Source organism: Lepidochelys kempii, chromosome 10 (assembly GCF_965140285.1).
Source record: "Lepidochelys kempii isolate rLepKem1 chromosome 10, rLepKem1.hap1, whole genome shotgun sequence".
Classification (NCBI taxonomy): Eukaryota; Metazoa; Chordata; order Testudines; family Cheloniidae; genus Lepidochelys; species Lepidochelys kempii.
In genome coordinates, this window is record NC_136389.1 from 23,158,083 (window position 1) to 23,183,815 (window position 25,733).

Sequence of the window (25,733 nt, forward strand, 5' to 3'; positions counted from 1 at the left end):
CTGTGGCTTGCGGGCCACATGCAGCTCTTTTACCATTAAAGTGTTCGCAGAGCTCCTCATGTTCCCGCCCCTCCCCCATTCTTCACCTACCAGACTTGGGTGGGGCAGAAAGCTCAGGACCTCTGCATTACAGCGGGGTGGTGTGGTAGGGGCTTCTGCCAGTGGGAAGGGGATCTTGGGGTGCACTTGCCAGGGTTTGGGGCTTCAGCAGGAGCAGGGCTGAAGCCCAACTCCTGGCATATGTATCCTGGCTTGAACTTCTGAAGATTGTCATATGTGGCTCAGTGGGCCAGTAAATTTGGCCACCCGTGACATATTTGCTAATCCCATGATCGGTCCTGTAGACTATGAATTACCAATACCATTTACCTGCAGCAATGTGTGTGTTTGTGTATCAAGTACTGACCAGGTCAGCATCTGCTTAGTCTGATGAATACAAAACCTGGAATAGCATAGCTACTATTGGCACTTCAACAGAAGAATCTGATAGAGAAGTTTATTGTTCAGAAGATGTGTTGTTACTTATTTGAATGAAAGTAGTCTTACAGTCTACTAAAATTCTGCTCCTGGCTCTGGCATGGATTTGCACTGAAGCCTCATGCGAGTAACAGGCTGTTTCATCCAGGCATCAAAATGTTCCTCTTTGGCACAAAGCAATTGGAACCTTTACAGGAATGATATACTCTGTAATTACCTACATTTGCCTGATGATGGGAATAGTTTATTGCTGAATAATTGTGCCTGTTAAAAAGTAAAACATTACAAAATTGGAGAAGGAATTTTCCTCTTGTTCAAATTATCTTTGTGTTTTGCATATAAAACTTAATAGCTGGTTCTGCTGATACAGTAACTTGTAGATCTTGTTGTTTTGACTTTCGAAGTTTAGGAAAAAGCTGATCTGCAAGGAACTCCAACTCCAAGGTCCTCTTGATAGTGCTGGGTTGGCGTTTTTTTCCTGACAAAGTAAATTCTTTTGTTTAGAACGGTATGTTCCATTACAACTTGTGTTTCAGACACCTGAATTTTTACTCTCCAGGAGCTTAATATTTTTAAACCCTTATCTTACCTTCAATACCCCTATGTCTTTGTTTCCGGTTATTAACTCGAAGGCACTGGCTCTCAAAAACCTATCTTGCCAGGCGATGGGACAGCAGACTGCTCTTGTGGTCTGCCCAGAACAGCTAGCGATAGATATAGATGTATTCGTGTAGTTGATAAAAGTCTTTAGCTTAAGACGCAGCTGCTCGGGTTAGGCTCTGGGCTGGCTCCTAGGCTAGCCCAGAGCCGACGTGTGACTGCTGGCGGAGATGGGGCGGGGTTTTCATGTGGCCCACTGAGCCCTGAGCTGGTGAGCTCGTTCCCAGCTGAAGGGTGGGGAGGGTGCGGTAGGGAAAGGGGGAGCGACCCCGGGCTGCGGTGCTAGGGGGCACAGGCCAAGGCGGGGAGGGTCACTCGCTGGGGCGGGGCCGCTCATTAACTCCCCGGAGCCCGGCTCCCCACCCTAGCTGCGAGGCGGGGGAGGCGAGTGCCGCGCCGGGCCGGGAAGAAGGGGCGGGGGCGAGGAGCGGCCCGGGAGGGTGTAGTTTTGTCTCCGCCAGTCCAGGCGCAGGGAAGCCGCAAACTCGGGCCGGGAGTACAGCGGGTCCAGCTCAGCCCGGGCAGCAGGCGGCCCCCAGTCCCCGCGCAGGAGGTAAGGGCGGCGCTGCCTGCGGGCGTGGGCTCGGGCGGCGGTGCGGGGACGGGCTGCTCGAGGTCCTGCGCTACCTCGGGCCCCTCCATGGGGGGCGGAGGGAGCGGCCCTCGGGGCTGGCCGCGGCTCGGGCTGCCCGGCTGTCCCGGGCTGGGCTTGTGCAGGAGCCCGGCGCCCCTTCCCTCTGCTGAGGGGGCAGCCTGGGGCGCTGGGCAGGGGCCCTCCTTGGGCCCGCTCGGAGATCGGCCGCAGCGAGCCCTGCTGCTCCGAGCCGGGGCTGACCCGGGCGCAGCCTCCTTGCTCTTTCTCTGCTTCCCACGAGGATCCCGGGGGGGGTGCCCGCCTGCGCCCGCCTGCGCCCGCCTTTAGCGCTCGGTGCTCCTCTCCCCCCAGCACCGTGCCCCGCAGCAGAGCCCGCTGGACACAGCGCATAAACTGAGCCATGTGGGACTGCGTGAAACCGACCCCGGCAGGGGCGGGGGGGGGGGCTGCAGCCATCCACCCCCCTCCCTCCGCCACGTTCCGTCCCCGGGCTCCCCGGCCAGGCAGCGACTTCCCCTTCTGAACGGGGCGGCCCACGGCTCCTAGCCACGTTTCCAGACGCGTTCTGTGCTGCCTCAGTGGGGTGGTTTAAATCTCTAGAGAAATCGGTTTGAACAGTGAAGGCCCCAGTTCCTCCCACCAGTGTAAAGAAAAAGCGACTCCATAAGCTGTAAGGGACTAGAGGGGTACATGAGGAAGTACAATTGTATCTAACGCAACCTTTCAGTTCTTTATCTGCGGCTTGTATCCCTTTTCAAGTAAAGTGGGCTGATCGGATGGTGTTTCTATCGTGTGACTTCCAAGGGCATAGCCTGGGATCGAGCTGCTTGGAATTTGTGAAATCCGATGAAGTGAGCTGTAGCTCACGAAAGCTTATGCTCAAATACATTTGTTAGTCTCTGAGGTGCCACAAGTACTCCTTTTCTTTTTGCGAATACAGACTAACACGGCTGCTACTCTGAAACCCCGAAAAAATGTTTCTCTGAAGTGAAACCAAAATTTGAGGATGCTTAGTAACCCAGTTTGCCCAACCTAGCTTCTGCAGTTGCAAAGTGTCTGTTTTCTATAGATTTGTAATTTTGCAGAGTCACTCAATTGTCTTTCCTCATCTTTATGTTTGTTAGCTCTGGAGCTGTAAACCTGTATTTTTGGGGACGTATTGTAATACTTGGTTACTGCATTTGTTTAAAACTTTTTAATGTTTAGTTAAAAAACATTTAATGCTGGCAAGTGAAATTTTGACATGAGCTCTTCTGTGGGTTTGTATATACTTAGAGTTACTCTGAATTAACTATTCCTAAAGAGTTAATTGGGATTAGTTATTCGATCTGAAATTCACACCCTAGTCTATGCTGAATTAAGTTCCTCGGATAAACCATCCCTAAAACTGATGGCAGTGGAACACACTGTTACAAATGATCAAAAGTGAAAGGGCGTATCTACACAGGATAATGTAGGAAAGTTGAACCAAAAGCACATGAAACCCCTGGGTGGAAGCTTTCATTCATTAGTGGCCTTAGTTCACTTTCATTAGTGGACTGAAATCACTTTTCTGAATGAGAGTATCCACACATGAGTTTAATGCAATTTAACTAATGCACTTTAAATTCACACCTTCAATTAATTTTTAACTGAAGCTTAACTTTCCCGAGTGTCCATGTGTAGACAAAATTAATAGCTTCAGCACTTAGCCAATTATATTCAAATTCTTTATCCTCCTGGCAAATCCCAAAGTGGTGTGGCCTCTTTGCAGATAGAGTGCCACCCAGATCTGTCTCCAGCTAGGTTTTGGAGGTGGTCTAGCTGGATATTAAAATTAAGAGTTTACAAAAAATTCTCAGATGATCTGCAGCCATGACCACAAATTCTGGGAGCTAAGATATACATTGTTTGTTAAATGTTCAGCTATTTTCTCAAAACTTATGCTGCCAGGTCTTATGAAAAGACACAATTTTATTTTAAAATGACACTGTCACTCCAACATCTAATGTTAAATCTTGTCAGCCTATAACAGAGCTAGTTTTAAGAAACAGAAAGTTCTTTAAAAAAATTCAAGGGTGAACATTGATCATTTATTTAAAATATTTTTTTGCTTGTGAAGTTTTATTGAAGAAAAATGTAAACCAGAATATAATTCCCATTATGTCAGTTGTAAAACCTTCTTTCCTAGGACCCCTTATTTCAAAGTTCTGATCAGCTTCTGGAAGAAACTTGGCATCATACATGATAGAGCCTTTATTCTCCAATAAACTTTTGAGGAATCTGCGCTACTCTAATTTTAAAAATTTCTATGAAAACAATAGGAAAAAATTAAACTAGGAAAGATCTTATTGTTCAGACAACCAAAAACTTGGTCTGGACAAATGATATATTTAATTACTTCTGCTTTTCACTTAAAAATTCTGGGTGCAGTGGCATACCAGTGCAGTCTTGCTGTTTGGTCAAAATAATGACTTCTTGTCTCAGTTTCCTTAGAGCAGTTGTGTCTCATGCTGTGCTGTGTGGATGGAGTGCACGCACAATTAGCCAAATGCACTTTCCCAACAACAGCATGGCCTCATTAATGGAGAAGAGACAGAGCAGCAGTTTTGGTATATTTTGCTACACAAGTGCTAGGCAGATCATATCAGGATATTATACATGAGGGAAGGACAATCATTTTTCTTCTAGGACAGATTTGAGATCCCAGTTTGTATTGGACAGGTTGGCTTAGGATCAAAATTCCTTGTTTTTCCTAGGTCAGTCTCTTCTGGGTTCTTGCTCACCAAGGAGGGTTGCCCCTATCCAGGTTTTCCCAGGATCATCCCCTTTTGAGGTAGCTGTTCCAGGAAATCTGTAGGGGTGCTGAGTACACACTGCAAGCTGCCTAGTTTTATGGACTCAGGATCATCCTGAATGTCCCTGCTTTTTGTACCTAAAAGATGGCAACCCTACCACCAAGTGTACAGATGAGTTATTTCTTTTTCTTTGTCCCTCAAAATAGTAAAAAGAAAAGGAGTACTTGTGGCACCTTAGAGACTAACCAATTGTCTACCTTTGTTCTGAGGTACAGGTTCATGGAAAAATATATGCAGTAACAGATTACTCATAGTTTTAATTTGTCATCTAAAAGAAGACCTATTAGCAAGATGCTATTGTACACTACTGGTGACAGCTTTCGCTTTTCCTCTGTAATAGTGCATTGTATGTATTTGAAGATTATATACTATATGCAGTGCTGATGTTTTTATAGGTCTGTTATGGGAATTTGTGAGTTGACTGGAAAAAACTGATAACATAAGGATTGATGTTGGATACTGTCTGTTACCAGAGAGAGGTGACAAAAATAAAATAGCTTAAATCATCTATACTTCAAAAACAAAGCAGCCTTGAAAAGCCAGAAAAAAAGTGAGGCCTGTGAAAGATGGCATGTACTGTCAGTAAATACCACAGAGTACTTTACAGAACTACGTACACATACAAGAAAACTGACACCCATTACTAGAATACACCAGCGTGACTAGATGAAAAGTGGCAGGTATTGTAACAGAGCCAGCAACCCCAAACAGCTTAGGCACAAGAAGTGAGGAATACGATGTTCAATTAAAGCAACAGGAGAATGTATGTGGGCAACCAGTAACTACACATGTTTGGAGGATATTCTTGACCAGTTAGTATTTTGGAGTCTGTTAAAGGGTAGAGTTTTTTTTTAATTTTGCATATAAGAACAATCTCTTCCGGCATACTCCCATAGCAAACTTAAATTCATTCTATTTCTGAAGCTGAATTTCACACAATAAAAGTACAAGTAAATGCTTTCTTCCAATGGTCTTAGCAGAAGTTATTTTTTGGTCCTATTGGATTAATTCTGTAAAACTAGAACTGTGTTAAAAAAAATTGATATCTTTAAAAGTGATTATGGTAGATTATCTGCTTTATTCTCTTGTCCTGGAAGACACTAGTGTTGCTGTTAACTTTTATTTAAAATATCCCCATTAATGAAAGGTTGCAGTACTGGGAGATAGTTGAGAGCATGAAAAGAAATACATCCCCTCTTGTTTAATAGGTTTCAGAGTAGCAGCCGTGTTAGTCTGTATTTGCAAAAAGAAAAGGAGTACTTGTGGCACCTTAGAGACTAACCAATTTATTTGTGCATGCTCGGGGGTCGCATAACTAGCTCAAATAAATTTGTTAGTCTCTAAGGTGCCATAAGTACTCCTTTTCTTCTTGTTTAATAGTAATTAGGAATCCTAGCGCATTATGGTTACAGGCTCAAGAATACTAATGCCACTATGCTGTAAAAATAGCAGTGATTGGGGACAGCTGGTAAAAGTACAGTAAATGTGCAGCTTTTCATTTTAGTCATCGGGAACTTTTTGCTTCTATGGTGAAGAGAACAGTAGTCCAGGGTTTGTACAGACTCTGAGGCCATGTCTACAGGTGTTGCAGTGCCATAGCTATGCCCCTGTAGAGTGTATGCGGACTATAGCAATAGAAGGGGGTTTTCCGTCACTGTAGGAACTCTGTCTTTCTGAGCAATGGTAGTTAGGTTGAAGGAAGCATTCTTCTGTTGACCTGTCTGCATCTATGCTTCAGTGAGGCTGGCATAGTTACAGCACTCAGGTGTGGATTTATTTACACACATGAGCACAGTACTTATACTGACCTAAGTTTTTAATGTAGACCAGGCTCGGTACTTACATGTACTGGTCTGGAAGTTGACTACCTTCCCTTCAGGAGGGATATGAATGCAGACTCATTTCTGCCATGATACCCTGCAACCATGCTATTATTTAATCAACTCAATTCTTGTAGGCAGTTGGGGAAAATCTACAAAACACACATTCCATTATCAAAAACATAGTAGTATGGAGATGTGGCCAATCACCTTGGCCCCTTTGCTTGTCATTTTTCACTTAATTAGTCTTTTTTTTCCCTATTTGTCTTTTAGATTGTGAGCTCTATGGAGTAGAAACCATCATCTATCTCTAGCATGTTGGGGGGGGGTGTGTGTCTGTAATACCAAAAACTAATACTGTATATCTGTTCTTACACTGTAGATACTGTAACAACAGCTGTATCTGAAGTTTTATCTACTGCTGTCTGAGGTTGGCACATGTGGCATTTCTAAGAAAAGACACTACTGTAAATGCTTACCTGGAGCAAATACAAAACCACTTTCCTTAATAAGCCTTTCTCTCACAGTTTATTAAAAGAAGAAAACTGACTAGTGGTACTATCCTGAGTGATGTATGCTGGCGTGCTATCATTCTTCCACTGCTGCAGTTGGGTACATTATCCTGTATAACCAAGTTAAGGGAGCAAACTTGTTACAGATAAATATAGAATTTCTCTTAAATATTCCTATTTTGCTGAACTCTCCCACAAGAGCAAGTAATCAGGAATGTTTTAGAGAATTTCTTATCCTTGGAAGTGAATGGAGTTCCATAATTGCCAGATAAATTTGCATGATAAATCATTGGCATAATTTGCATTACTTGAGAGCTTCTCTAACATAAGCCAAACATGAAAGCATGAAATACTTTTTATTTGCTCAACCCTTTCTACACTGTGCCAAAATATGTTTAGACATCTTTAACTTATTGAGGAGATCTGGCTTGAGAGATGGGTATGTAGACATAAGGAAAATACTAAAGCAATACTTTAAATTCCTCCTGAATCCTGCTCCAGAAGCTTGAAGAAAGCAAATAGTTTATTTAAAACAAACAAAAATCTTCCACAAAATCGTTGTTTCCAATTTAACACTTCAGTCTGCAAACTCAGTCCAACTTCAGGAGCCATGTGCTAGGATGGTGTCAGATCTTATGAGCCAAGCAGGGTTGTGCTGGCCCTGGGAGACCTCCAAAGGTCATGTCTGGGAGACCTCCACAGATCATGTTTCCTATGGAAGTGGTGGTGGCAGCACAATAGATGGCAAATCCTCCCACTGTCCCAGTATTGTGCCAGCAGGCACTGAACTGCAGAGAAGGACCCTTTTTCATATGACACAATAATAAGTGGCAAGGACCTTTTACATATAAAGATGCCATGGTAACTATTCAAAGGATGTTTTTATCACTTGTGTTGGCAGAATTCCAATTTGGGTAATTACATTTCTCCCCTGCTGTTTCAATTGGATTAAGATTATCTTTGCTTTTGTCTACGCTTTTAATGTTGACATAAGCTGTGAAATTGCTGCATTACATGCCAGTGGTGGATGAAAGATCTCTATCTATTGCTTATTTACCACAGGCAAATGCTGTGAGATTTAATGATAAAGTATTTATTTTGAGATCCTCTGATAAAAAGCCTATCTAAGTGCAAAGTAACTCATGGATGAAGATGTCTGAACTGGTGACAGAATACTAGTAGATCATTTTAAAATCAAAAGCTTCTTTTTCTGATTGTGACAGCATGTGACACTTACTGTTGTTTGATACAGAACATTAATTCTTCCCAGACTTCATTGCTTGTCCCAAATCATGTTGCTCTTTAAGAAAGTTGCTTGAAAGATGCTTGTGGGAAGTGTAGTTTGTCAAAATATCCACTTGGAAGTCATTTGCCTTAGCTTTCACAGAGTACGTAACGAAGCCTTAGTCTGCTTTCTAGTTTGGAACCTGAGATTTAATATGAAGGGGCTTGATTCTTGCTCAGGAAAATGTAAGTATCAAAAACTAATTCCAGTATCAGGTGAAGTATTAGTATCTGTCTCACTCCGAACTCCTTGCTTGTAATTGGTTGGTGGTTGTGTTTTTTTGCTGTTGTGTACATTTAAATTAGGTCATGCTGAATATTGTTTGTATTTCCTCTTGTGAAATCTTGAAAAAATTTAGGTCCAGTTATGAAATTGTATTTCCTCTTGGCATCCGTGCACGGGCCCAGAATCGCCACTGTCCCATGTTTCCATGTGTGTCCCCGTACTAATGTAATTGGCTAATAGACGGCACAGCTTCCGGATTATCAGGGCCAATTTACAGTGCCCTGGTATAGGTTAGAGTAGTCTGGGAGGTACTAAACTTATGCTAGCTGGCAATGGACCTTATGACTTTGTACTAGCTGGGTACAGTCTGAATGCCATCAGCTCTGTCTATACTGAGAATAAGTGAGGGGGTGGTGACTGGGCCAACTACACTGGCTCTGCTCCACCAGAGAGCTTCCCCACCCCCGGGGCGGGGGGGAATTCTTAGCTGGCCAGATCAGGGTACACTCCATCCCACTTGTGCACCATGTGTGATTCCTAACTAATGCAAGTGACAGGAGAACTGGACCCACTAAGTCTAAAGGCTGGATTTTTTCTAGCACACTAAACTTTTATGCCAATGCAACTCAGTTGACTTCAACAGTAAATCTTAACTTACACCAGTGTCGGTGTAAAGTGAATCTGGCCATAGTGTTTAAGCCTATATATGCCCCCTCCCTGCTTTTTTTGGGCTTTGGATTTTGGAGTTCGTGTTCCACACCTCCATCTTACTAAGAGATTATCTTCACTACTGTTCCTGTGGGAGAAATTCTACATGAGTTCTTTCTGACTCATTCACCATGCCTTTTGTTTCCTTCTAGTAAAGTTCACCTGGCCACAGCTTCTGTTTCCTTCCAGTTAGGATTTCCTGGCTGGGTGTGTGTAGTTTAAAGATTCCACCAGTGTTCTCGCGGTGCGTTTTTCCTAGGGTAGGAAATACCATGCCCCTGCCCCTCCCCCCAAACAAAACAGTCCCTCTCACAACTTTTCTTCCTGTTTAACAAACGTGCAATGATCTGTACAGGCCAAATTCCTTTACACCATTATGTGTACTTGAGTTTCTGTATGATACACACAGCAAGACAGATATTCCTGGGGAATTCGAGTCTGTGGCTTGCCTTTTTTAATGCAACAAATAAAACATTTAAGCAAAAGTCCACTAGGGGAGCCTGGATATTAAAATACACAAAAGGAACTTTTCTGAAGCGTAATGAACAAAAGTATCTTCTTTTCCTGATTTTAAATTGCACCAGCTTAACCTTAAAATACAGAGAGGGAATTTCAAGATGGCTGGCCCATATTGAATCAAGTACTGTGGTCTGGAGCAGAGGGCCATTGGCTCTAATGGATTTTCAAATGGGGAGAGTTTTCCCTAGGGGAAGTACACTTATTTTACACAATCTGAAAAAGCAGCTTTTTATGCTCATAGACTTACAGACTGTAAGGTTAGAAGGGTCCATCATGATCAACTAGTCTGACCTTTTGTTCTTGCATTAATGGGAGAATCTTAAACAGATCTGAACACACCAGGCAGACTATTGCCAGCCTATCCTAGGTTCAGCAGAGGTGCCTGTTACTGTTCCCTGCATGTCATAATATGTCGTCTCTTCCAAACCGTATGTAAGACACAACATTAAGCAGATGCCTCATTTTGTTTTTGTCACTTATTTTTTTAACTGGCATGTTTGCAAGCATTCCTCTTAACAAACTAGACTGTGTGTATTCAGTTTCTCTTGAGCTGCATGTTTGATTAACAGCTAGATCTGGTGAACTGTTCACAAGTGAAATGCATAGACTTCTGTAAAGGAGGTGTAGTCCTCCGACTGCTTTCTGAGAAGTGTTTTTAAAAAACCAACCCAACAACTCCACAAAGTTGTCAGTTTCATGCAAAGACATGTAGAAAAGAAATTTAATAAAATCAGAATTTTGAATTGGACCTTATTACAGGAGAGCGGGAAACTGTATGAAAATTGGTCTTTTTCACAAAGAGAGATTGTTGTTGTTTTCTATACCCTGCCATCAGCAGCAAGTCTCTGATCTGCGTTCCTATACCTGAGAGCAACAACAAAATTAATGATCATAGGAGAATATTCTCCTAGCCTTATGTAAAAGGCTTCACTCCAGTTATGCACAGACACAAAGCAAGTTACATGTCTGCTCTCAAACAGAGGCTAAATATTATTGTACACAGAGACCAATGATTTAAGAAATACAGGCTTTAGCTTGTTTTTAATCATCCATATTTTGATAGCAGTGTAATCTTTGGTCAAATCAACTTTTACACACTATGGTCCAGTATATCTCTGGCATAACTCCGACAAAATAAGCTGGCATTTTTCCTCTTACCGATGTAATTACAGTAGTAGTTGGTGATTGTGACTGTGCCCCTTCAAGATTGATAATTAGTACATTAGGCTTATGTAATTTTTCTAAAAATACATAACAGAACTTTTTTTTAAAAAAACTTCATAGAACCCAATTTTTTGTTTGACTTGCAAACACAGCACGGGGGAATATCTACATCCAAACATTGCAGCATTGTGTAAGACAAGAGCAGGAAGTGAAATAGTCTATAAACAAAAGTTGCTGTTTTAAGTAAAAACACAAACAACCCCTAACCCATAAATAATGGAGACTTTTTTAAAGGTTGCGTCAATTTTAATATTTTAAAATGTAAAAAGACATTTAAAATATAAATATTGCTGTAATCTGACAAAAATCCTTTAGCCACTTATTTGTCCATGAACTGTTTATTGGGATTTTTTAAAAGTTATTCATAAATAATTTATTATCCTCTTTCCAGCTATTGAATTGTGTTGTTGAATCATTGTATACCATGTAATTGTTTAAATATATACAGACTGAAACCAGTCCAAACAATAATTATGGATTAAAGGTTAAGTCAATGACTCAGTTCTTCCTTTCTACTTCTGACCTGTTCCTCCCAGTCCTGAAACTAACCCTGTCTCTTTCAGCTTTTGGCTTCTACTACAATCAGTATTTGTATGCACCTCTGCACTTCCTGATTTCTTTCTCCCACTTTGCTGTTGGCTCCCCACAGTACACATTTGAGTCCTGTCTTCACAGACAAAAAAGGGTGTTTTGTTTTGTTTTGTTTTTCCAGTGAGACTGTCTCTGTCAATTCAGCCAAACATGATTAAGAAACCCTGGTAAGGTGCAGTGTGCATCCGCTGCATAAGGAGAGTTTCTTTACCATGTGTTGGCTCACATGGTTACTAATACATAGTAAAATCTTAAGCCATGTGTACAGTACGGAGACTATTCTGGCATGGCTGTGTGGGCACAATCCCATAGCGTAAGCACCGTCTATACCAAGAGAAGAGGTTTTTCTGTCAGTGTAGGAACACCACTTCCCCAAAGAATGGAATGCTTATGTCAACCTAGCTGTGTCCACAGTGCGGCGTAAGGTTGGCATAGCTGTGTTGGTCTGGGGTGTGTGTGTGTGGGGAGCTGGTTTCCCCACACCCTTGACTGATGTATATGTAGCCATGTGGCACTAATGGTTAAGTGTAGACTAAGCCCAAGTGTGGACAAGGCAGTTTGTAGTCATGTGTGTTAGCAGGTCATGGTAAAAACTAGCCTACCACCAGGCTTTTTAGTGAAGACAACGCCACAGGCTAACGTTGGAATTAACTGGTCATGCTGTATTTTAGGGGTGAGCATAGATTACAGCAGAGCCATTGTTTCAGACATGTTAAGCCTTGTCTTTATGGTTCCTGTGCCACTTAAACTGTATCTATGTTGTGTATCTCCTCCTCCCTCTCTCCCTGAGTGATCATACCCTTTGCTTTGTTCTCCACTAGGATTTTACAACTTAGAACTAGTTCAGGTTAGCAACTTAAAATACAAAACCGACACCTTTTCTTAATCAAGATAAATGCATGTAGTTAATGTTACAAAAACTATGTAGACAAGGCCTACCTCTCCACTTTAATGAGGATTCAGAGGGCTTTTTAATTGTTAAGCGTGCACACAAAGTATTTTTAATTTGTATGTTTATCTAAGCATACTGTTGCTGAGTTTCACTCCACTGTGCACAGATGCCTTTCAGCCAACTTATAGTTTCCAAGTTTTATCCTGAGGACTTTTTGTATCTGTTGTAAATCCTTGATACACTTGATCTGGTGGAAATGTTGACAGAATCTGGACTTCAGCAATAAATGCTTAGTTAATAAGTTATGGCTCTTTTGGGATAATTTTCCCCTAAAGGTTTTAATGTCTCCAGTAGCTAGACAACTAAATTGTGTAACCAGGTGGCTTACATTTCTGTGAGGTGTGGCCAGCAGAATCTCTCGCTTGTTAAAGTCAGCAGTTTCAGATTAGGATGTGAATTTGAACCCTGTTCTTGGTTTAAAATTGCATGGGTTTGTATCCTGGGAACTTGCTTTGAGATTCTGGGTTTGCATGAATTCAAACCTCCAACCTAACTCAGCTGAAAATACCACCTTATTTTGCGGGAAGGAGAATCATAACGACTCAGGATTTGTCTGGTTTTGAATTGTTTCAAACTGTTTCCAGCCACAGATGCATCATCACCAGGCTTGAGTATGGTTATGAAAGTTTCACAACCTCCATTCATACTTGTCATGGAAGAGGAGTATCTTTGTCACTCGCTGGAGTAGGATTTGTTACTTGACATTCAGTTGTTTATGTGTAATGTAGTAGCTAATCGGAATGAGCGTCACTTTTAGTTTGAAGAAAAGGAGTACTTGTGGCACCTTAGAGACTAACCAATTTATTTGAGCATAAGCTTTCGTGAGCTATAGCTTATGCTCAAATAAATTGGTTAGTCTCTAAGGTGCCACAAGTCCTCCTTTTCTTTTTGCGAATACAGACTAACACGGCTGTTACTCTGAAACTTTTAGTTTGAGTGGAGCTACTCATTGGTGTTGTGGTTTAACCGCCTGGCTTACCCCTCAGTTCAGTGACTTCTGTGCTGTGCAGAGGAACAAATCTGTAGTGGGAGCCTGTCTGGGTGGAAAGACTTAAAGGGATGATGCCTCCTCCCCATAAATGGTCTTTTCCCTCTTCAAAAGACATGGAGGAATCTGGGCCTGGGGGAAAATGGGTAGGGCTGGGGAGCCGGAGCAGAACTGAGTAGTTATGATTCCTAAAATACAATTAACGAGGAAAGTTGAAGTAGGTGGATTTTATGCTGCCCTACTAACTCTCCACTGAGCGCTCAGTGATTCATCTCCACCAAGTAACACAGCATATTTGGGTGTAGTGAGTCAATAGCACTGTGACCAGGGGAGGGAGACTACAGACAATTATGGAGGGACGGAGGCCAGAATCTTTGGCCCTTGCCTCCTAGCCATGGTTCCATAGATTGGAAGCTGAGGAGACGTGATAGCCTGCACAAAGGAGCTACAGTTTGTCCGTTATTTTGTGCTACTGATATAAAGGCATATGTGTATAAAATGTATTAAAGTGGAAGAGAACTGTCTGCGTCAGTGTGAAAGTAGATCCAGTCTTACATTTAGTCTGTATGCTACTGTTAGAATATTTTTGTATATTCTGGTTTTGGATCGTTTAATGTAGCTTAATTATTTGCATACACAACTTAAAAATAGCTCTGTGGGGCACTGTACTTAACTGGTATCTTTCAACTGCTGCCTCTGTCCTTTGCCATTTATATAGTCTATTGCCTTTCACCACTACCGTTGCTATCTGAATCATTATACGGAAAGAGCTTTTTTGAGGACTAGGAGACAGGACTCTCAAGTTCTATTTCAACCTCTGCCATCCATTCATCACTGAGCCTGCTTATTTCTTTCAGGTAAGCAATTTCTCTTTGAATTAAATGAATGGCTCACTTCATATATCCCAACTCTCAGTCCATTAAAATGCTGCTAGAAACTCAAGTTCTGCCTGCTCTGAATGATGCTTAAGATCTCATGGCACTTCTAAATCGGGGCTTACCATGGTGTTTCTGGCCAAAATTTCTTCTGCTTTTCAAACTTGGGCAATGTTTTTACTGTTGCTGTTCGCTCCACAAATGGGTGAATGTCCGTGATATGTTATATGTAAATAGCAGTAAAAGCATGTTGAGTTCCAAGATCTAAGCTATGGTATATAAATGTAAAATGTTTTGGGTGAATGAATGGAAACGTGAGTAAAACATTGGGACATTTGTTGGGGCATTAAAAATTAATCTTTTTATAGAAAATATCCTTATTTAAACTAAATAGGTTGTCATGATTTCAAATATATTTTAAAAATGTAAACCTATGTTAATGCATAATCTTAGTGTAATTTATTCTTCTGTCATTAATCCAATCCACATAGGGTCATCTCTTTGAGTTCTTCTCCGTTCTAGTCTGTTCCTTGGAAACTCTACAGTTTCCTTTCGAATGACATCCATCTAGTTTTAGGTCTTCCAACCTTCTCTTCTCAGTATAACAGCCTGTTTTCTATTTATTCTTTGTCTTTTCACATGCCCAAATCATCCAACCCTGGATTCCCTCAGCTTTTCTATAATCGGTACCACCTTCACACTTCCCCTAATGTTTGTTCTGAACATAGTACATCCTTGTAACCCTAGGCATCTATCTTAGCATTTCCACTGTACTCCAGATCTGATCCTGTCTCTTCCTCAGTGCCCAGCATTCAGAGTCATACCAAAGTGCAGGCCTAATTACTGTCTTGTAAATCTTTCTTTTCAGTTTGATAGGCATTCTTCTATTACTTCTTTCCATTTAGTTCATGCCTTTCCTCTGCTGCTCGTAAGTTTGTCATTGAGTTCACCATTATTGTATACTATGGAACATAGGTACTTAAACTTCTATGCTTTCTGGTAATGGCTGCTCCCTCCCTCCCTCCCTCCCCATGACTTACTCTCATGGTCTTCCTGGTGGGTATTATCGAATCTACAGACCATATACTCTTTTTTTTTTTTTTTTTTTTTTTATTTCTGTTAGTTCTTGTGCCATTTTTTTTCAAGTATACACCTGCATCTCTAATTCTTCTTCCCTTTCCTTTTTGCTTCCCCCCCCATGAACCCTACATCATCGGCATCAAGGTGCCACTCTTGATGTTTTCTGTAAGGGTGTTGCACACCAATGTGAACAAAAATGGGCTTAGTGCCAAGCCTTGATGTACTCCAACTCTTATTAGTAACTGTTCAGTTTCTCCACATGTTTTTTTAACTATGGTGAAAGCACCCGTGTACATGTCCGATATAGTCTTCAGGCATCCGTTTCATCCTCGTACACCATCAGATGACTTCCCTCAGAATGAGGTCATATGTGTTTTCAAGATTGAATGCTATATGCAGGGTTTTCCTCTTTTTTCTCTGTTCTTTCACAACCAATCTTAATGCAAAAATAGCATCCATTATTGACTTGCCTGTTACGTATCCAAACTCATTGTCACTGATCTCGCTTCTCTTCATAGTCTCTTCTCAATAACTTTATTCCAGATCTTCATCGTCTGGCTCATGAGATCATGATGTGGTGTTACCACAGTCTTGTATGTCTCTTGTTCTCTAATATTTTTCACCAGGCATCTTCAGTCCTTATGATATTAAACAGTTGTAAATGTGTTCACTACTTGCTGCAAGAACTTCTACTACAACTGGTATGCCACCAGGGACGAGAGTTTTCTTATTTTTCATGTTGCTCCATGCCTCTGCAATGTCTTCTCCTAGGACTGATGCCACCAGACCCTAGTTTGGTTTTATCATCGGCAGGAGTCTCTTCATACATAACCTTTTAAAGTAACTTGTCCACTGTTCCTTAATCTGGTTCTCATTGCGCATGTTTCCACTTTCATCAGCAATGACTTTGAGAACAATGTCTTTAGTTCTCTTATTGCAGGTTTTTGCTAGTGTAAATATTTTTCTTGCCCTATGTGGTGTGCTATAATCTATTAAAATTTAAATAAAGTATTAAGCAGTGCATGATTGCTGCTGATCTTTTAAAGAAAGTCAAACCACTGAGCTGGTGGTAGTCACTGGCTAAGCACCTGGAATCAGACTTTGTTGAATCTAGGTCCATGGCTTGGAGGCCTCTAGGTGCTATGATAATACAGAAAGGGAAGCTGTATAGAGTATCCACAGTCAGGGTATATTAATTTGCTTGTTCACCATATATTTTTATCTTGAGGTTGGTGATATCAAATCTCTTACAAACCTGATCCACTTTTAAAAAAATCCCTATATTACTTCATCTGGGCTCTGTTATGCTACATAATTATAGCATCTGAACAGTGCAACTTCTGATTGTGTATTATCGCTTGGATTTTCTTGGGCTGTTGCATCTATCTTGTGCAGAATTTTAGCCAGAATTTAATTACCAACTTCCTGTAGCTTGATCAATATAAGGAGGCTGAATTATTTGTAACACAGATAGTTTTGTCCCTATGGTTTCGATCAAATAAACGCAAGATCTGAATTAAGTGTGGGCATATCTGTACTACTTAGAGCCTCAATTTACCTATTTGTAAAATGACTATAATACATGTCACAGGTGCTATGAGATGTAATGTTTGTAAAAGCACTCTAAGACCTTTGGATAAAATGCCCTTCATAAAAGCCAAGTATTTAGCATTATCTCTGGATGAAGCATACTGTTAATCCTTAGGTAGCTAATTGGTAGCTTGTTTGGTTTATATCCTGATAATGTATCTCAATGAATTGTGTTAACACCATTTTGTGTTTATGAGCATTGGGTTAAATTGATCACTGAGTTTGAAGGCAATCTCACTTCCAAAAGTCACACAGTTGGCTGGCCATGTAAAAGGGACCATATTGCCTTGACTGAGTTAGGTTACTGCAGGTGTACAGACTCTTTATGTGGGTTTTGAAGAGGACTCAGGATCTGCAAGTGTTTGACCAAATATTAGAAAAATCAACTAATAGAATATATCACACAGGACAATGTTAAAACTTAAAATAAATCTGAAACTGAGTATTAATGAAATGGAAAAACTTCCAGATAAATTGACCAGCCACCCAGTTCAGTTTCCTCAAATATTGAGGTCCTAAATTTCAAGGTATTGCTTCTAGTTATTGGCTTTCAACATATGCTATAGGACGGGTGGGCAAACTACAGCCCGGGGCTGCATCCAGCCCTCCTGACATTTTAATCAGGCCCTCAAGCTCCCGTTGGGGAGCAGGGTTTGGGGTTTGCTCCACTTCGGTGCTCCAGCCGGGGAGCAGGGTAGGGGTCTTGCCCCATTCTGCGTGGCTCCCAGAAGCAGTAGCATGTCCCCCCTTGGGCTGCTATGCATAGGGGCAGCCAGGGGGCTCCACACACTGCCCCCGCCCCAAGCACCACCCCCACAGCTCCCATTGGCTGGGAACCGTGGCCAATGGGAGCTGCAGGGGCGGTGCCTGCAGACAGGGCAGCATGTGCCTCCACATAGGAGCTGGAGGGGGGACATGCTGCTGCTTCCGGGAGCTGCTTGAGGTAAGTGCCCCCCAGAGCCTGACCCCCTGCCCCTCCCACCCTCTGAACCCCTTGGGCGCAGCCTGGAGCACCCTCCTGCACCCCAAACTCCTCATCCCCTGCCCCACCCCAGAGCCTGCACCTCAACCCCATTTTCTTGAGCATTCATGGCCCACAATACAATTTCCATACCCAGATGTGTCCCTTGGGCCAAAAAGTTTGCCCACCCCTGCTATAGGATCTGCAAGATTATTTTCTGAGGAATGTATGGGCTTTGAGATTTCTCAGTTGCACCTACCTGACCTACTAAAGACCTGCTATACCACATGTTTTGTAGCATATCCAGACGTGTTATACCACGTCCATGTGAAACTGATGAATGCTTTTATTGATATGAGGCCATGTGAACTGGTGAACAGCAACGATAGAGAAAATCATAATGTCCAGCTTCCATCTAAGTCAAGCTTAATGAATAAACCCCAAGAAATGGATGCCTATCTTGAGGCCATCAGATTTTGTTCTGTTTATTGTCTGTCCCTTCAAACTTTATTCGTATCAGTTTTTACTACCATGATATTTATTTTTTGTTGCAGTAGGCAAGCATTCAAAAATACATTGGTTTAACTAAAGATGTGTGGCTTTTTGTTTAATTAAATCTGTTAATAAAACCACTGCAACACTGTTCACAACAGTGGGTGGATACTTTTTTTTTTTTTTTTTAAAATGAAGCCCATTTGCTAGAAGGTTTGAATCAAATTGAGTGCACAGTCAGGGTTTTTCACAAGTTTTTTATTATATTCTTTTAAACCAAAGCAATTTTTAAACTTTTTAATCCAACGCTGAATATAGACAAGGCCCCTGAAAGACTAAAGGGGGAGCAAATTCTGTTTATGTATCTAAAGCCCCAGTAATGGGCAACAGTAAACAGAATAAGAACATGACACTTAAATGTCATTGGTGTGCATTTACACATGAAGGAAGAGCTGTTCCTGAGCAACTCCATATGTGAACACTCTCTTATTCTGGAATAAGGGGGCCTTGTTCCTGTTAAGGGTTTGTTCAAACCAAAACTGGTGTTTATTTTTCTTCTCTCCGGAGAGACACTCTTTGTGTGCTCTTTTTAGATAATAAGCTTCCCCCCCCAAAATACAAATAGCTTTTAAAATGTTGTTCTAATTCAGGAAGGTTATATAGGATCTGATTTTAACATGGCTTGAGTTGGCTTGATATTGAACAGCAGTTAATTAAAACCTCTCCCTATCCTTCCTATGCACTCCCACTTACCTTCATCTTCGTTTCTCACAATCAAGCTTCCGCTCCCACTTCTGGATTTTGAAGCATTTAAAGTATGTGTAGTTGCTTTAGGCCTTCCTGGCCTTTAAGAAAAAAGGGAAAATTTAAAAAATCTTTACGTGTCATTGATGTCCTTGAACTTACATGCAATGTCTAAGTAGTGCTGAGCATTGGTAGACTGTATTAGTAATCCATGTGACAGCCCAGTCTAGTTCGAGCTAAAATGGAATATTGAAAAAGTGCTGTTGAAACTGTTGCCATGAGCTCAGAGTTCTAATTAGCATCTAATCATGGTTTGTATTAATGTCAGCTGCTTTATCGACTTTTTTCAGTTAACATCTGATTATCTGACTCACCAGTTTCAGAGGTAGGAAAGTCTCTTAGCAGCAGTCAGTTGTATGAGGCCATTGGGATTTCAAATAGTTTTAGGCCCCAATCTAGCAGTGAGCTCTGTGTGGGCACAGGGATCTGTCTCCATGGAGCTTGTTCTGGATTGGGGCCTTAATTTCTGGACCACCTGAATAAATTATCAACTTTTGAAATATTCCATATAAAACTGTTTCCCTCAAAAAACACAAGTGTAAAATTCTTAAATTATAGTTTGATAGAGCTGAATGAAAAATAGTTTATCCACACACACATTCGGCAGGAAATGGAAAAATCCTTGGCCACACAAAGATGCTACAAAGCCCTGTCTCTCATCCTTTCCCCTTCTTGAAATCAAATTAAGTGTTTGTGCAACTTGGCCTATGGCTCAACTTAAATTACTACAGTGCTGCAGTGCTTCAGTGTAGACACTCAGTACAGCGACTCGGAACAAATATAGACTAGAAGGCTGTTATAGCTGGGATGTTTGGTGTAATCGATGAATCTTCAGAAATCTTTGGGAGGAGAAGAGGGAAGACTCTTAAAATTTAGGCTTTGTCTACACTAGCACTTTCATAGGCAAAACTGTTTATTGGTTAGAGGTGTGGAGAAAAAACACACCCCAACCGATACATGTTTCACCAACAGAAGGGTCAGTGTGGACAGCACTATGTTGGTGGGAGAGCGTCTCCTGCCGACACAGCTACCGCCGCTCATTGGGGGTGGTTTAATTATGTTGGCAGGAGAGCTCTCTCCTGACTGTGCGGCTAAACAAGAGGCCATACAGCTGCAGCTGTGCTGCTGTAAGGTCTAATAGTGTAGACATAGCCTTAGTGTAAGGCCAGCATGAAAAGAAGGGGTGTGTGTGTGTGTGTGTGTGGGAGGGGGTGTTAGTGTGTACAGGGAAATAACAATTCCACACTGATGTCATAAATTTATTTTTATGACCATCTGTTCCTATGGATATGATTGTTACAATTTCATCATCGTTTTCAGTACAAAACCCAAGAGATGGAGATAGGTTGAGTGAAAAACTCTTTGCTTTGGCAAACAGCAAGTGTGGTAAAATTGAAAACCCATGAAAGGTCAAGGATCATATTTTAAACGTGATTTTAATGAAGCAGCCCTGGGATTGAGTTAAATCCAGTGTGCTAAGCATGTCTTTGGTGGTTGATTGTTAACAGTTGTTGATGGCATGTAGTACCCTGCAGGGTTTGAGCTCCAAATAAGAGAAACTACAGGAGATGGAAGGGACAGGTTGCTAGTCTGCTATGTTAGTAAAAATGCTGGATCTGCCTTTTACAGCATCTTCAATTAAAAAAGAAGGAAGACTGGGAAAAACTGTAAAATTATTCTGGAAATAGGGTTTTTCAGATGAGGAGAGGCACCATATAAACTAGAAAGAACAATTTAAAAATCTTTAAAAATAAGACAACAAACAAAAAAACTCTGCTCAGACTTACTACTCTGATTAAAATGTTTTGTCTGCCAGCCAGCCACCTTCTTACTTGTTATCTGAATGCACCCTGCACTGTAACTTCTGTTCCCTGAATAGCTTGTACGTTGTCTGTTTTCCAGCTTTGTTTTAGACACAATGTCTGCTCCAGCATCCCATCCACCAGCTCCCAGTGGCTACCCAATCCCATCAGCACCCCCTACATATGAAGAGACAACAGGAATAAACACTTACCCTCCTTACCCTGCCCCGGAATCTGGGCATGGACCGAACATGAAGAGTATGAATCCTCCTCCATATCTTTCACAACCTGTTCCAGCTCCTAATCCAAGTAAGTCTGAAATACTGTTCAGTGTTTTATATCTGTAGTTTCCACTTGGGGTCCTAATCAAGGTGCCATACAGGCATGTAGCAATCATGATGCAGAGAGATTCCTCCTTAGCCACAAGACTTCATATTTGTCCCACTATATACACTACATGGAACTAGAGTGAAGTGAATCTCGCATTAAGAAAAGGAGTACTTGTGGCACCTTAGAGACTAACCAATTTATTTGAGCATAAGCTTTTGTGAGCTAGGGCTCACTTCATCGGATGCATACTGTGGAAAATACAGAAGATGTTCTTATACATACAAACCATGAAAAAATGGGTGTTTACCACTACAAAAGGTTTTCTCTCCCCCCACCCCACTCTCCTGCTGGTAATAGCTTATCTAAAGTGATCACTCTCCTTACAAAGTATATGATAATCAAGTTGGGCCATTTCCAGCACAAATCCAGGGTTTAACAAGAACGTTTGAAGGGGGGGGGTAGGAAAAAACAAGGGGAAATAGGTTACCTTGCATAATGACAGCCACTCCCAGTCTCTATTCAAGCCTAAGTTAATTGTATCCAATTTGCAAATGAATTCCAATTCAACAGTCTCTCGCTGGAGTCTGGTTTTGAGGTTTTTCTGTTGTAATATCGCAACTTTCATGTCTGTAATCACGTGACCAGAGAGATTGAAGTGTTCTCCGACTGGTTTATGAATGTTATAATTCTTGACATCTGATTTGTGTCCATTTATTCTTTTACGTAGAGACTGTCCAGTTTGACCAATGTACACGGCAGAGGGGCATTGCTGGCACATGATGGCATATATCACATTGGTAGATGTGCAGGTGAACAAGCCTCTGATAGTGTGGCTGATGTTATTAGGTCCTGTGATGGTGTCCCCTGAATAGATATGTGGGCACAGTTGGCAACGGGCTTTGTTGCAAGGATAGGTTCCTGGGTTAGTGGTTCTGTTGTGTGGTATGTGGTTGCTGGTGAGTATTTGCTTCAGTTTGCGGGGGCTGTCTGTAGGCAAGGACTGGCCTGTCTCCCAGGATTTGTGAGAGTGAATCTCGCATGTTTTCAAGGTATCCCTTATAACTGCCTCATCTGGCTTTCTACTGCTTAGAAGCCAGGTTTATTCCTAAATCATGATACTTTTCCATCGATTGCAGTAGTGTGGTTTCCTTTTATCTTGTAATTCATAGTGTCCTCAGCACTGATTGTATTTTAATGCACAGGGTTTTGGTTTAGACATGAAATTTTCTCTTTTTACACCTTTTTTAAACAGTGCCTTTCTCTTTGTTTGCTCAGTTACAGTTCAGACTGTGTATGTGCAGCAGCCGGTAACATTTTATGATCGTCCAGTTCAGATGTGCTGCCCCTCCTGCAACAAGATGATAGTGACACGTCTCTCGCACAGTGCAGGAGCGCTGACCTGGCTGTCATGTGGCAGCCTCTGTCTGCTGGGGTATGTTGAGATAATATGTAATGCTCTCATTTGTGATTCTCTCCACCCATGTCATTTCCATAGTTCAAAGAACAGCTGGGGAGCTGATCTCAAAAAGGGGTGGAGCCTATGCCTTTTATTACTCTCCCTCAGCCTGAGAAGGAAACTCCCAGTCTTCTTTTTATTAAAATATGAACATAAAGCCTTTTAAACAAGCTAATTATGCAGAAATACGTTTCCACTGAATGTATGTAAAAAGGACGAAAAAAACCCCAAACCCTCCCACTGTGACCAATCATTCAGAATCCCTTTGACCTTTAACACGAGGGACAAGAATATCCTGGGCATAACTGTCAGCAGCTTCCGTAGATTTATGGTCTTTCCATACCTGCTGGGTTTGGTTAGCTACTCTTCCTGTGAATAGGACACCTCAGGGTCTCAGTGGCTCTCACCAATGGAACCCCTGCAGGGTTCACAAGCCCTGCTTAAAAGACAGAGTGAAGTACAGTGCCAAACTCTGCACTGCTCTTTCTAGTGCTGCACTATCCCATTTTCATTTGGTACCTGGGAAGAATGTTACTTGCCATGAATTAACGGCAGAATGAAGCATGCTGTTTTATCTTTGCAGGTGCATAGCCGGTTGCTGTTTCGTCCCCTTCTGTGTTGATGCCCTCCAGGATGTGGATCACTATTGTCCAAGCTGCCAAGCCCTCCTTGGTACCTACAAGCGTTTGTAGGCAATATCAAATACTGAGTGAAGATGGATGTCCAAGATTGTTCAGCACCTTTTCAAGCTCTTTCTGAACTTCATGAAGATCTCTGTGCATTGTCATTGTGAATGGATCAAGATATATATCTCTATATTGTTTTAATAAGAATCTGCTTAGGGAGACTCAGGACTGGTAACGGGATATATAGTCGGTCACTTCACAGGCCACTTATTCAAGCTGATAGTGACCAAATGTTGTCTCTCTATGGTTTATGCAAAATAGATGATGGTGTGGGTCTGGTTAATATTAGAAAGCCCCCCGTGTGGATTAGCACCTGCGTCACAGAGACCAAGCTCTGAACTGGCATGCAGACAAACTTACCTTCTCACGCCTACAAGTGGTGCCTCTGGAAAAGCATTGAAGCTGGTTGGCAGGGGACTGCCTATGATGGTCCTATTCTGGGGCTAAAAAGGACTCTTGTCTCCAGAGTAGTCAATCTGGCACCTTTTACGTGCACTAAAATTCACTTTAAATTTGTTTTTAAAATTGCCTTTAAAAGAAACAGAACCAAAAATAGCCTGGAGTTTGGCTTTTCCCGTAGGCTGCTTTACCAAATCCAGCCCGCTCAGGCTACCATGTCAGATGGCTTCTCAACATGGTCTCCCAGTTTCCTTGCTGTTTGTGAGTTCAGTCAGACCTTTAGCACTGCACAGAGTGTGTTTTGTGCAGGATTGTTTTATAAATGTATGTGTGTATTTTTTTTTTTTTTTTTTTTTACTGCTGAGTTATAAATCTGTGAAAATAGCTTTCTAATAGAAATGCTGATAGAGCCATGGCTATCAGTGTTGTCTTTCCTATAATATAATTACATGAGCCAAATGGTAAATTCTAAAAAAAAACAACCCCTCGGGCCTTTTAGTTTTATAAAGCTTGGGTTCCATCTGTATAAATGTTTTTTTTAAAAAATCAAAACAAAATATCTTTTTACTTGCTATTGGTGTAATCTGATAATCACATTGTTTCATTGAGAAGGTAACTTCTTTTGTTAAGAAGTTTCACTGAGTGAGTGCTAGGTGGGTAAGACTTGTATAGTGATATTTCAAATCAAAGAGACGTTTCCAAAATGAAATATGGGTAGAATTTCCAGAGTCTGATCACAGGAATTGAGGTTTGAGTCTCTGAAGGTTGAAGCACTTCTCATGATTGGGGTAGAGCTGTCTGATAGAAACTGCAGCCTAACGCTGCTCCTTGTGTAAAGTAAAGCATAATTCCACCACTGAAGGTTCAAACGTGTTTGCTGCGATTTGGTTGAACACAACTTCTGTCTAAAAATGCAACATTAGAAGTTGAGTTTAAATATGAGCTATGATTGTAAAGTTGTATTAACCTGTGTAAACAATAAATATTGCAACTATAATTCTTTTTTAAAAAAAGTCTCTCTCTAAATATTTGGAATGGGGTAACTTTCCCCCAAAACATTACAACTTTTAACATTGAAATTCAGTGGCTATTGTACTACAGATATATAGCTGACTTTTATTTCTTTTTGTGGTTCAATTTGCAAGTGGTTTTAAGAGCTCCCTCTATATTTAGAAAAAGTTTCAGGTCTGATAGTTAGCTGCACCACAAGAATTTACCATAGTAGCAGCTACCTGACAACAGAATAATGGAGGTAAAGAGCTGAAACTATTTTATGTACTTTACACTCTGGATTTATGGTGTTAGCACATGTAATACACAATCTGTAGGCATAGGTTATCTTAACTCAAGAAAACCAAAGCTTGATGACAATAGCAATACCCCACAGTGCCAAAAAGCATCAGTAGAGGTGACTTCTGTGGAAAGCAGAAAAGCCGTTTTATGCGAGTATTGAAAATTTTTTGTATTGTAATCCAAATAGAAGATTCTGCTTTCCATTTTGCAATTTGACTGTTTATTTCTTCCATAAGACTTATTTTCAAAGCTTGCTACATCAGCATAAGCAACGCCACCCTAATTAATAAAATCTTCTTTTTAACATGTGGTTGGGTAAGTTTAATTTTCTGTAGTGTTTCAGATAACTCTTCTTTCCCCAAATATGATCAGTGTCCTTACTGTGACTATTTTCACATTTAAAGTAGTTTTCCCTGCTGTTTCCCACTGGTACTGGATATATTCACCTATTCTGTGCTGTTTGTTTTGCAATATTATACCAATTTATATTAACGCTCTGCACACAGGTTGTATTGAATGTAACATGCTAATAGCCAAGACCTAGGAGCTGTCCCATGAGGAACTTGAGCTCA

General features: G+C 41.3%; 1 protein-coding gene across 2 annotated transcripts in view; it reads left to right on the forward strand.

The window, feature by feature from the left end:
* The first annotated feature begins 1,601 nt into the window (after positions 1 to 1,601).
* LITAF (lipopolysaccharide induced TNF factor) overlaps positions 1,602 to 25,733 on the forward strand; it is a 25,063-nt gene continuing 931 nt past the window's right edge. Inside the window, exons 1-5 of one of the 2 annotated variants that reach the window (XM_073362433.2) lie at positions 1,602 to 1,690; positions 14,112 to 14,250; positions 21,098 to 21,306; positions 22,603 to 22,759; positions 23,367 to 25,733. The exon at positions 23,367 to 25,733 is cut by the window's right edge and continues 931 nt beyond it. In XM_073362433.2, coding sequence (XP_073218534.1) covers positions 21,114 to 21,306; positions 22,603 to 22,759; positions 23,367 to 23,475 — 459 coding nt within the window. In that variant the 5' untranslated portion in view covers positions 1,602 to 1,690; positions 14,112 to 14,250; positions 21,098 to 21,113 and the 3' untranslated portion in view covers positions 23,476 to 25,733. The remainder of the gene's footprint in view (positions 1,691 to 14,111; positions 14,251 to 21,097; positions 21,307 to 22,602; positions 22,760 to 23,366) is intronic. The other variant, XM_073362434.2, reaches the window with a different exon arrangement.